Source organism: Psammomys obesus, unplaced genomic scaffold (assembly GCF_907164565.1).
Source record: "Psammomys obesus unplaced genomic scaffold, mPsaObe1.curated_primary_1811, whole genome shotgun sequence".
In the NCBI taxonomy this organism is placed as follows: Eukaryota; Metazoa; Chordata; class Mammalia; order Rodentia; family Muridae; genus Psammomys; species Psammomys obesus.
The window spans coordinates 56,127-68,484 of NW_026589728.1; the positions used below are offsets into that span (position 1 = coordinate 56,127).

A 12,358-nucleotide genomic window follows, 5' to 3' on the forward strand; every position below is an offset into this window, starting at 1 on the left:
CATCCTCCCAGTTCCCCATCTCACCTTCTCTCTCCCCTAGATCTTGCATCCAACTCAGATAGAGACCCTATTCTCAAGCACAGTCCACACAGACCAGAAGATAAAATAGAAAATACAAACCGAGGAACAAAACATTCTCTCCATCTTTGCTATGTCTTTATCCCCGCACATCTTGTAGACAAGATAAAGTTTTTTTGGGTGGGTTGGTGTTCCACTTTCCTCCATTAGGAGTCCTGTCTAGTTAGAGGGTGGCCTCTTTAGTCTCCATGACCTCCACTACTAGGGGTCCCAGCTAGAGTCACCCCCATATCTTGGCTCAGGGGATCTCTATAGGATGCCGTTAATCAGAGGATGCAGAGATCCATGAAAAAAGTGAGGTCATATTTGAGGTGAGGTATTTGGAAAAGGGAGGTGACATGATATTGAAACCAGTCTTCTATGTTAACTAAATGTGAAATACTTTGAAATGTTTATGTAGTCACATGACTGTAGCAAGCTTATATTCCACTTAGACAAGTGGCTCACAGGTGTGAGAGAATAATATAGGGATTTAGTACCACACTCTAAATTCAAATTACAATTCTACCAACTGAGAGTTTTGTAACACAAGAGTTTTCCTTTACTATTCTGAGGTAATTGATAACAGAGAATAAACTAATATGATTTGCAATCCTTTGTGTCCCAATGTATACATTTTGTAAGACACAAGTTGTCTACTGCTGATATTTGTCTCTTTTATTTGTCTACTACAGGGTAACTCTCTGTCACCATGATGAATATTAGATCCTGGATAAAATGCTTCCTATATTTTATTTATGTGTCATGATTATTTTTGAAACTAAGGACCTGTAGAGTACTGAACCATGGCAGCATGGAATCACACAGGTGTGAAAAAATTCATACTGACAGGCTTAACTGGAAACCTGGATTGGCAGGTACCTCTCTTCTTGATTTTCAACCTACTTTATTTCATCATCCTTGTGGGTAATTGGGGGATAATTATCTTGATTTGGTTGAACACCCAACTTCATACACCAATGTAATTCTTCCTTAGTAACCTCTCTTTCTGTGATATCTGCTACTCTAATGTCATTGCTCCTAAGATGCTCATCAACTATTTAGCAGGACACAAGGCTAGCATATACTTTGCCTGTATTCTACAGAGTTTCTTTTTTGTTATTTATGGAAACACAGAAGTCATTCTCCTGTCTATGATGGCTTATGATCATGTTGTGGCTATTGCAAACCCCTTAATGTACACAGTTATTATGACCCACAGCCTTTGCACTCAGATGGTTCTTGCATGTTACATGGGTGGCCTCATGAACTCCCTGACTCACACAATAGGTCTACTCAGACTGGACTTCTGTGGTCCAAACATTGTGAATCATTTCTTCTGTGACATTCCTCCTCTTCTGAAGCTTTCATGCTCGGATGCACACATCAATGAGATGCTGCTTTTGGTCTTGTCTGGAGTGATTGCTATTTGCACTTCCTTTTTTATTTTTTATTTTATTTTTCTTTATTAATTACACTTTACTTACTTTGTATCACCCCCGTGGTTCCCTCCCTCCTCCCATCCTCCATCCTCTGCCTGCATGCCCCTCCCCAAGTCCACTGAAAGGGGAGAACTTCTTTTCCTTCCTTCTGATCCTAGTCAATTAGGTCTCATCAGGAGTGGCTGCCTTGTCCTCTTCTGTGGCCTGGTAATGCTGTTTCCCCCTCAGGGGGAGGAAATTAAAGAGCAGGCCAATCAGTTCATGTCAGAGACAGTCCCTGTTCCTATCACAATGGAACCCACTTGGTTACTGAACTGCCATGGGCTACATCTGTGCAGGGGTCTTAGGTTATCTCCATGCATAGTCCTTGGTTGGAATAGCAGTCTCAGGAAAGACCCCTGTGCTCAGATTTTTTGGTTCTGTTGCTCTCCTTATGGAGTTCCTGTCCTCTCCAGATCTTACTATTTCCCACTTCTTTCCTAAGATTCCATGCACTCTGCCCAAAGGTTGCCCATAAGTCTCAGTATCTACATTGATAGTCTGCAGGGCAGAGATTTTCAGAGGTCCTCTGTGCCAGGCCCTTGACTTGTTCCCTCTTTTATCCTTCTTCTGGTGGCCAGCCTCTTTGCCTTTCTGGGTAGGAATTGAGCATTTTAGCAAGAGTCCTACCTCTTGATTAGTTTCTTTAGGTGTACAGATTTTAGTAGGTTTATCCTATATTATATGTCTATATGAGTGAGTATATACGGTGTGTATCCCTCTGCTTCTGGGATAGCTCACTCAGGATGATCTTTTCCAGACCCACTATTTACCTGAAAATTTCATGATTTCCTTGTTTTTTATTATTGAGTAATATTCCATTGTGTAGATATACCACAATTTGTGCATCCATTCCTCCACTGAGGGGCATCTGGGCTGTTTCCAGCTTCTGGCTATTATAAATAAGGCTGCTACAAACATGGTTGAGCAAATATCCTTATTGTGTACTTGAGAATCTTTTGGATATATGCCTAAGAGTGATATAGCTGAGTGACCCCAAAAACTCTACCAGGGAACTGCTACAGCTGATTAACACCTTCAGCAAAGTGGCTGGATACAAAATTAACTAAAAAAAAAAAAATCAGTAGCCTTCCTGTATACAAAGAACAAAAGGACCGAGAAAGAAATTAGGGAAACAACACCCTTCATAATAGCCACAAAGGACATAAAGTACCTTGGTGTGAACATAACCAAGCAAGTCAAAGACTAGTATGAAAAAAAATTCAAGTCTCTGAAGAAAGAATTGGAAGAAGATATCAGAAGATGGAAAGATCTCCCATGCTCATGGCTTGGCAGGATTAACATAGTAAAAATGGCCATCTTACCAAAAGCAATCTACAGATTCAATGCAACTCCCATCAAATTACCAACACTATTCTTTACAGACCTTGAAAGAAAAATTCTCACCTTCATATGGAACAACAAGAAACCCAGAATTGCTAAAACAATTTTCTACAGTAAGAGATCTTCTGGAGGTATCTCCATCCCTGATCTCAAGCTGTACTATAGAGCAACAACACTAAAAACTGCATGGTACTGGCATAGAAACAGACTGGTGGATCAATGGAATCGGATAGAAGACCCTGACATAAATCCACACACTTATGGATACCTGATTTTTGACAAAGATGCCAAATCCATTCAAGGAAAAAAGATAGCATCTTCAACAAATAGTGCTGGTCTAACTGGAAGTCTACATGTAGAAAAATGCAAATAGATCCATACTTATCACTCTGCACAAAACTAAAGTCCAAGTGGATCAAAGACCTCAACATAAAACTAGACACACTAAACTGCTTAGAAGAAAAAGTGGGGAATACCCTTGAACTCATTGGCACAGGAGACAACTTCCTGAACAGAACACCAAAAGCACAGGCTCTAAGAGCAACAATCAATAAATGGGACCTCATGAAACTGAAAAGCTTCTGTAAAGCAAAGGATACTGTCCTCAGAACAAAACGACAGTCTACAGATTGGGAAAGAATCATCACCAACCCTTTATCTGACAAAGGGCTAATATCCAGTATATATATAAAGAACTGAAGAAGTTAAACAACAAAAAATCAAGTAACCCAATTTAAAAATGGGGTACAGAGCTAAACAGAGAATTCTCAATAGAGCAATATCGAATGGCAGAGAAGCACTTAAAGAAATGTTCAACCTCATTAGCCATCAGGGAAATGCAAATCAAAACAACCCTGAGATTTCACCTTACGCCCATCAGAACGGCTAAGATCAAAAACTCAAGAGACAACACATGCTGGAGAGGTTGTGGAGAAAGGGGAACCCTCCTCCATTGCTGGAGGGAATATAAACTTGTACAACCACTCTGGAAAGCAATCTGGTGCTTTCTCAGACAACTAGGAATAGCACTTCCTCAGGATCCAGCTATTTGCACTTTCATCATCATCACCATGGGGTCCTATATCCACATTACTATTTCCATCTTGAGAATCCATTCATCTGAAGGAAGGCGCAAAGTCTTCTCCACTTGTGCTTCTCACCTGACAGCTGTGACATTATTTTAGGGATCTTTGACTTTTAGTTTTATGCAGCCGAGCTCTCAGTACTCCATGGAACAGGAAAAGCTCTCTGCTGTGTTTTACACCTTGGTCATCCCCATGCGGAACCCTCTGATTTACAGCCTGAGGAACAAGGAAGCTGCCAAGAGTTCAATTTGTGGCGAGAGCAGTGTCTCTTGACTCTGTTCTTTCTCTGGCTTTGAAAACTTGATGTGAAACTTCAAAGTGACATTATTCAAAATTATTAATCTTTTTTAGGAGTCACATAGAACTTTAGGCCAAAAAAATTTAGTAGATATTATTATTAAATACTATATTATTTCAGAGAAAACTTAAAATATCCTTAATTATTACTTTCAGAGATTCCTTTACTTGGATCTATAAATTCTCTACAAAAGTAGAAATGATCATCTTCCATTTTGTATATTATTTTAATAGTATGGTAACTGGCTGCATAAAAATAAAGCTCATTCCTCAAAATATTAAATAAACTAACTTTTATGAATTACCTGCATTATGTCAAATGCTGTGATATACAAATTTAACTGACTGGTAGAACAAAAATTTTTAGGCCAAGAAAGGGAAGAGAGCCTTTTCAGCGTAACGAAATATAGCACTTTGGTTGCTGTGGGTTGCTTTTAAGCAAAGATGGATTCCATGCCTGACAATGCTTAGCTAAACAAGATCCTTGCTTATAGTCCAGGATCAATGATAAAACTAAATACTGCTGTTATACTAAAATAAGGTAGCAATAAAAATACTTCTGATGACATCCTAGACACTGACAAGTGAGGGTCTTGCTCAGCCATCATCAGAGATGCTTCCTCCTGAAGACATTTCAAAAAAAATAGAGAGACCCAAAGTCAGAAAATATGCTGAGAGTGAGAGACCTTGGAATACTTAGCGTTATTTGAGATGTTTTCATCAAATCCATCTTCTCAGGACTCAGAGAAACCTGTGGAAGAACAGTCAGAAATACTGCACCAGCCAGAGGTAATAAAGGAGACTAAGAAACCTAAGCCTTCTAAACATGATCAAAGTCCATATAAGCACACAGAGGATAAGGAAGGACCTGCACTGTACTGTACCAAGATATGCATGTATGTATGTATGTATGTATGAATACATACATATGGTATGTGTGTATATATGCTATTCATACATACTATAAATTTATGTTTAGCATTTTATGATATTCCTGAATTTGCAAATGAGAAATTTTCTAGTTATTGTGCCTTCTCTTGCACTCCTTTCCTTCTCTTTGATTGCTTTGTTCAATTAGAATGTGTTAGATCTTTCATTCTTACATTATATTGTATTATATTAATCACTATCCATAGAAGCCTGTTTGTAATGACAGACAAAAACAGTGGATCTGGATGTGAGTGGAAATGGGAAGGATCTGTGGGAAATAAAGTGAGTGAAAACATTAATAAGACAATATTATGTTAGAAAATGTATTTTCACAAACAAATCATGAAATTTGCAAGTAAATGGGGGGGATCTGGAAAAGATCATCCTGAGTGAGCTATCCCAGAAGCAGAAAGATGGACACGGTATATACTCACTCATATAGACATATAATATAGGATAAACCTACTAAAATCTGTACACCTAAAGAAACTAATCAAGAGGGAGGACTCTTGCTAAAATATTCAATTCCTATCCAGAAAGGCAAAGAGGCTGGCCACCAGAAGAAGGAGAAAAGAGAGAACAAGTCAGGAGCCTGACACAGAGGACCTCTGAAAATCTCTGCCCTGCAGACTATCAATGTAGATACTGAGACTTATGGGCAACCTTTGGGCAAAGTGCAGGGAATCTTAGGAAGAAGTGGGAAATAGTAAGATCTGGAGAGGACAGGAACTCCATAAGGAGAGCAACAGAACCAAAAAATCTGAGCACAGGGGTCTTTCCTGAGACTGCTATTCCAACCAAGGACTATTCATGGAGATAACCTAAGACCCCTGCACAGATGTAGCCCATGGCAGTTCAGTATCCAAGTGGGTTCCATTGTGATAGGAACAGGGACTGTCTCTGACATGAACTGATTGGCCTGCTCTTTAATTTCCTCCCCCTGAGGGGGAAACAGCATTACCAGGCCACAGAAGAGGACAAGGCAGCCACTCCTGATGAGACCTAATTGACTAGGATCAGAAGGAAGGAAAAGAAGTTCTCCCCTATCAGTGGACTTGGGGAGGGGCATGCAGGCAGAGGGTGGAGGAAGGGAGGGATTGGGATGGGAGGAGGAAGGGAACCATGGGGGGGATACAAAGTGAGTAAAGTGTAATTAATAAAGAAAAATTTAAAAAAAGGAAGAAAAAAGTTAGAAAAAAAAGAAAATGTATTTTCAATAAAACATAATTTAGAATATGTGTTCTTTTTCTATAGGACATGGAGTTAACGATATTTCTGTTTGTGCGCCATAGCTTTCCTTGGTTTTATGGAAATAAAATGAAATATTCCTTAATTATTCCATGACACAGTTATAACTTATGCATCAGTGACAGATGCCTCTTATGCTATCATGGCTCTGCTTTTAAATCAGGAAGACAAGGACAATAAGAAATAAATTAACATGTCAGTAATTTTATGTGTTGCAATCAAGTATAGTAAATATAGGCATTCATGTTATGAATCATGCAGTAGAATTAGTAGGAAAAGAGTAAGTTCATTTTAAGTCAGTTTAGGGAAGTTAAAATGCATATCCCTTTAGACAAATATGTGGAAATTATGTAAAATAAGTCAGAATGCCAAGTTTATTTTTATCCTCAAATTGTACTTAAATTGTACTCAAGAGAAGAAACTGAACCATGTCAGCCAAGAGACTTAAACTATTTCTTATAATACACAGTTAATAGTTATTTTATGTCACTTTGGATTCGCAATGGAAATGTAAAAGAAAGTTAAGGTTTCAAAGGAAGCATTGTACTCACAGACAGACATGTGTTTGTTAGGTGGAGAAAACTCTTCATACTCTCAGCATTGGGTTGGGCCACTGTAGCAGAGACAGTTTGCTAAGATTCATTTGCATATCTTAAGTACTGCTTCACTTTAGGGGTTAAACCTGAAGATACTTAAAGTTGGATCCTGAGTCCAAGTAAATAGATGTTTTGAGTAATTTTCACAACACTTCATATTTCACCTCAAATATCATTTAACACCATTTCCTTTGGACAAAACTCTCAAACTGAATAAAGATTATTATAGATGTCTTTGATCCTAGCTATTAGGTTTTTAAATCACTTAAACACATTCATATACACACAGACAGAGACAGAGACAGAGAGAATACAGAAAGCCTTGTATATCAATCTCAAATCCCTGTGTTTAGTAGCCAGAAAACCTACATGATCTCCTACACATGTACAGTCCTTACTGGTTCTGATCTTAAATAGAATGTTAACTTACAGTTATGCATTCAGACAGTAGTGTGTATGCGAGTGTGCTTGTGTGTGTGCTTGTGTGTGTGTGTATGTGTGTGTGTGTGTGTGTGTGCATGTATGTGTTGGGTCTTAGGCATGTGGATAATATACTCTTGTATTTAAGTAGATTCCCATGACCTACTTTTTTGGAAGGGGACTTTCTTAAAATTTGTATTATTATTATTTTTACTTTTATTAGGATTCAATACAACAACAAAACAACCCAAGCCAAAAAAAGCAAAATAAAACCACTTGCAAAAGAAGGAAAAACAAAAGCTAACAGTCAGACAGACAAAAGCAAAACCAAACTGTGAACAAATAAAAGCACACACCACACACACAAAACAAACAACCAAACAAACAAAAACTATGCAGTCCATTATATGTTGGTCAACTACTCATGAACATGAGGCAGTCCTGGAGTGGTTGACATACTCAGTGTCACTCTATTGGAAAAAACTGATTCTTTTTCTCCGAACAGGTATAATTGACAGTTCAGTTATTCAGCTGTTAAATTTCCCTCTATTTTCTAAGTTCATTCATTCATTCACTTTTAAAAATACATAAAAATAATAAAATATAATACAAAACAAAACTACCACTTTCTAGCTGAACAAAACAAACCAGCAAAAAGAGAAGACTCTGAGAGGAGTTACAAGAACCAAAGACTAACTCATTTGCTCCAGAGGAATAGCTTAAAAACACTGTATTGAAGATGATTACATGTAAGTATAGGATCTGGCACAGACATATGGCCCTGCACATGCTGCTTCATTCTCTGTGCGCTCTTATGAGCTTTGTTGATGTTCATTTAGAGGGACTGTTTTCTTTTTGTCCTTTTTTTCCTCTTGATCTTACAATCTTTATGTCCCCGCATCTGACACTGCTTGGGTGACTAAGAACTTGATAGCCTATGGACTTAAGGGAGTACCAAATAGTACTGCTCTAAAAAAGGAAAAGCAAGTTGAGTAATAAAATGACCCTTATATATATTTCCTCTACTCATAGATCAGTGCTTTGTTTAGCTAAAATTACTGAAGCCTCCTCCAGCAGCAGATGGAAACAAATATAGGGACCCACAGCCATACATGACACAGAAGGTGATCACTCATCTCAGAGTTCAGGAAATCCCAGGGGGGATAATAATTTATAAATTGTGTGTCTTGGTATGTTTTACAGTAGCTACTTTTAACACCATCCAAATGTATCAGGAGTGTTTCAATGGAAACAATTAATTTCCACTATCAGTTCTGTGTCAACATTTCTTGAATATTTGATACATTGACTCAATTATTTACCTGTATCTACTATAAAATTTTTCTTCTCCTTTTCCCAATTATTTGCAGCTATTTTCTGTAAATGATACTTCTTTTTAATATTGACTACTTATATTGAACCTCTGCTTGATTTATTAATAGTAGTAGTCTTCTTATATACTAAAGATTTTCTGTGTATAAGGCAGTGCCATTTTTAAGCAGAGGGAATTTTAACTTTCATTTTTCCAAAAGAGAAGCCTTGTTAATCCTATCATGCAATCACTCTGACAACCATTTTTACTTCTCTATTACATAGAAATGACAAGCTTCAGTATCAACAACACATCAGCTCTTGTTCTGTTATATCCACCTTGGTTGAAGATGATCAATATTTTTTAACTCAGTATACTGAATTTTAATTCATGTTAGTCACCTGAAAATATATCTGCTACCTTTAAAACTGAATTAAGATAAATGGATGAAGAGATTCTATGAATAAATTTTATATTTCATATCCTACTTCACTTTGAGTCACTGTGGTATTCATTATAAACCCTTCTCCAGAAAGAAATTTTTCATTTGGTAGATTTTCATGATTATAACTTTTTGTGGTGCCAAGTGAATAAAATCAAAGGAAACTACAGAGACATAACATTCGGTTGTAAATTACATTTGTTAAATTGTGTTTACACAATGGAAACCTACAAAATCCAATGTTCTTTGTGGGGAGGTGGATGGGTGTGTGAGCGTATGTGTTCGCGAATGTGCACATGTGCGAATTCAGGCCAGCGGTGGATACTGGGTACTGAACACACCTTATTTTCCTCTCACTGGGTGTGGAGGTGTAACTTTTAACCGCAGAGTGACCCACAGTCTCCAAGGATTCTCTGGTCTCTACTTCTTTACGACTATGATTACAGATGCACGTCACCATGCCAATATTTTCTGGGGATGCTGGAGGTCAGATTTTATTTTCCACTTTGAGTGGCAAAAACTTTGCTGACAGAACCGTTGCTTTAGTCTTTGAAACCATTATTAATTTAGAGGCCCCAATGATAACAACATGTTACAAAAAAGTGATAATGTTCAAATACTTAGATGAATATTCATGATTCATGTCAGCAATTCCACAATCAGATTATAAACCATCACCATTCTGATCTTTACATGATTACATAGCACCAAACTAAAAACTCCAAGTTAGGAAGATGTAAATTTTCTTAGATAAGTATTTGAATTAACAGAGAGAGGGAAATTAACTACTTAGCTAAATGACTAAGTAGACAAATAAATGTACAATTCTATAGAGAAGCAGCTAGGTAATGAAATTTTAAAATAAACAGTAATATAAAGTTTTCTAGTTCTATTTATGTAATTTTGACTTTGAAATTTCCTCTCATTACATAATACTGAATCCTTACCTGAGGCATTCTGTACTTAGTTAATACTGTTGCTATTTTGTTTTTAAGTTTATTAACTACATCCCAAGAGTGGACCATCCCTCCTCTCCTCTCCTCTCTTTCCTCCCTCCTTCTCTCCCTTCCTGTCTCCCTTCTCTGCCCATGAAAAGGGACGCCACCCCCAAATCAACCTTCCCCAGCAATCAAATCACATCAGGACTGAGTATATGCTCATCCACTAAAACCAGGCAAGCAGCCCTGCGGGGGAAAGTGATCCAAAAGCAGGCAATAGACATCATGTTAGAAATGTCCTCCCTGCCACTCCACTCACCAGGTGACCCATCTGAAGACCAAGCACCCACTGGCCACATGTGAGCAGGGAGCCTAGGTCCAGACAATGCATGCTCCTTAGTTGATGTCTCAGAGTCCGTAAATCCCAGTGGGTCTGGGTTTGTTGATTCTGTTGGTCTTCTTGTGAGTTTCCTATCCCCTTCAGCTCATTCAGTCTTTCGATTTCAGTATTTCCACAAGACTCCCAGCTCTGCTCCATGCCATGGCTGCAAGTCCACTGCTTGGTGAAGCCTCCCAGAAAATAGTCAAGTTAGGCTCCTCTCTGCAAGCATCATTAATAGTGTCACTGGCTGGGTCTCTACTGTGGGGTGGGTCTCAGGTTAGGACAATCATTGGTTAGACATTCTCTCAATCGCTGTTCTCTTTTTCCTTGCACTTCTTATTTTTTTAATTTTATTTTTCTTATTAGTTACATTTTGTTAACTCTGTGTCCCAGCTGTATCCCGCTCCCTCATTCCCTCTCCAACCCCACACTCCCTCCCTGGTCTCCTCCCTGACACTTTTCAAAGTCCACTGACAAGGGAGGACCTCCTCCCCCTTCATTTGACCCTGTTTTATCAGGTACCTTCAGGGCTGGCTGCAAAGTCTTCCTCTGTGGCCTAACAGGACTGCTCCTCCCCTGGGGAGGGGGGGGGTCAAAGAGCCTGCCCTTCAGATCCTGTTAGAAATAGTCCTTGTTCCCCTTACTTTGGAAAACTACTTGGTTATTGAGCTACCACGGGCCACATCCGAGCAGAAGTTCTAGGTTATATCCATAGATGGTCCTTGGTTGAATGCCAGTCTCAGAAAAGACCCTGTGCCCGGATATATTTGGTCCTTATAGAGCTCCTATCCTTTCCATATCATACTAACTCCCCTTCTTTCATATGATTCCCTGCACTCTGCCAAGGTTTGGTTATGAGTCTTAGTGTCTGCTTTGAAACACTGCTAGGTAGAGTCTTTCAGATGCCTTTTGCGGTAGACTCCTGTCATACGTTCAATGCACATCCCATTTGTCTTTCTAAATGAGGATTGATGATCTTCGCCCATGTCTGCTTTCTTGATTACCTTCTTTAGGTGTGTAGATTTCATTATGTTTATCATATCTTGTAGGTCTATATAAGCGAGTATATACCATGTTTATCTTTCTCCTTCTGGGATACTTCACTCAGAATGATCTTTTCTAGATCCCACCATTTGCCTGCAAATTTCATGATTTCCTCCTTTTTGATTGCTGAGTAGTATTCCATTGTGTAAAAATACCACAATTTCTGTATCCATTCCTCCGTTGATGGGCATCTGGGTTGTTTCCAAGTTCTGGCTATTACAAATAAAGCTGCTATAAACATGGTTGAACAAATGTCCTTGTTGTGTACTTGAGCAAATTTTGGGTATATACCTAGGAGTGGTATAGCTGGGTCTTGAGGTAGCACTACTCCTAATTGTCTGAGAAAGCACCAGATTGACTTCCAAAGTGGTAGTACAAGTTTACATTCCCACCAGCAATGGAGGAGGGTTTCCCTTTCTCCACAACCTCTCCAGCATGTGTTGTCACTTGAGTTTTTGATCTTAGCCATTCTGTCTGGTGTAAGACAGAATCTTAGAGTCGTTTTGATTTGCATTTTCTGATGGCTAAGGACACTGAGTATTCCTTTAAGTGATTCTGAGCCAGTCGAGATTCCTCTGTTGTAAATTCTTGGTTTAGCTCTTTGCCCCATTTTTAAATTGAAGTATTTGATTTATTGGTGTTTAATTTCTTAAGTTCTTTTTATATTTTTGATATTAGCCCTTTGTCTGACATAGGGTTGGTGAAGATCTTTCCCAATCATTAGGCTGCTGTTTTGTTCTATTGACAATGTTCTGTGACTTACAGAAGCTTTTCAGTTTCAT

At 38.5% G+C, this 12,358-nt stretch overlaps 1 protein-coding gene across 1 annotated transcript; it reads left to right on the top strand.

Moving 5' to 3' along the window:
* The first annotated feature begins 863 nt into the window (after nt 1-863).
* Nucleotides 864-4,240, top strand: LOC129675187 (olfactory receptor 1052-like). Its single transcript, XM_055605189.1, is given in 2 exon segments — nt 864-1,494; nt 3,942-4,240. Coding segments are annotated over 2 exon segments (930 nt in total).
* The last annotated feature ends 8,118 nt before the right edge of the window (nt 4,241-12,358 follow it).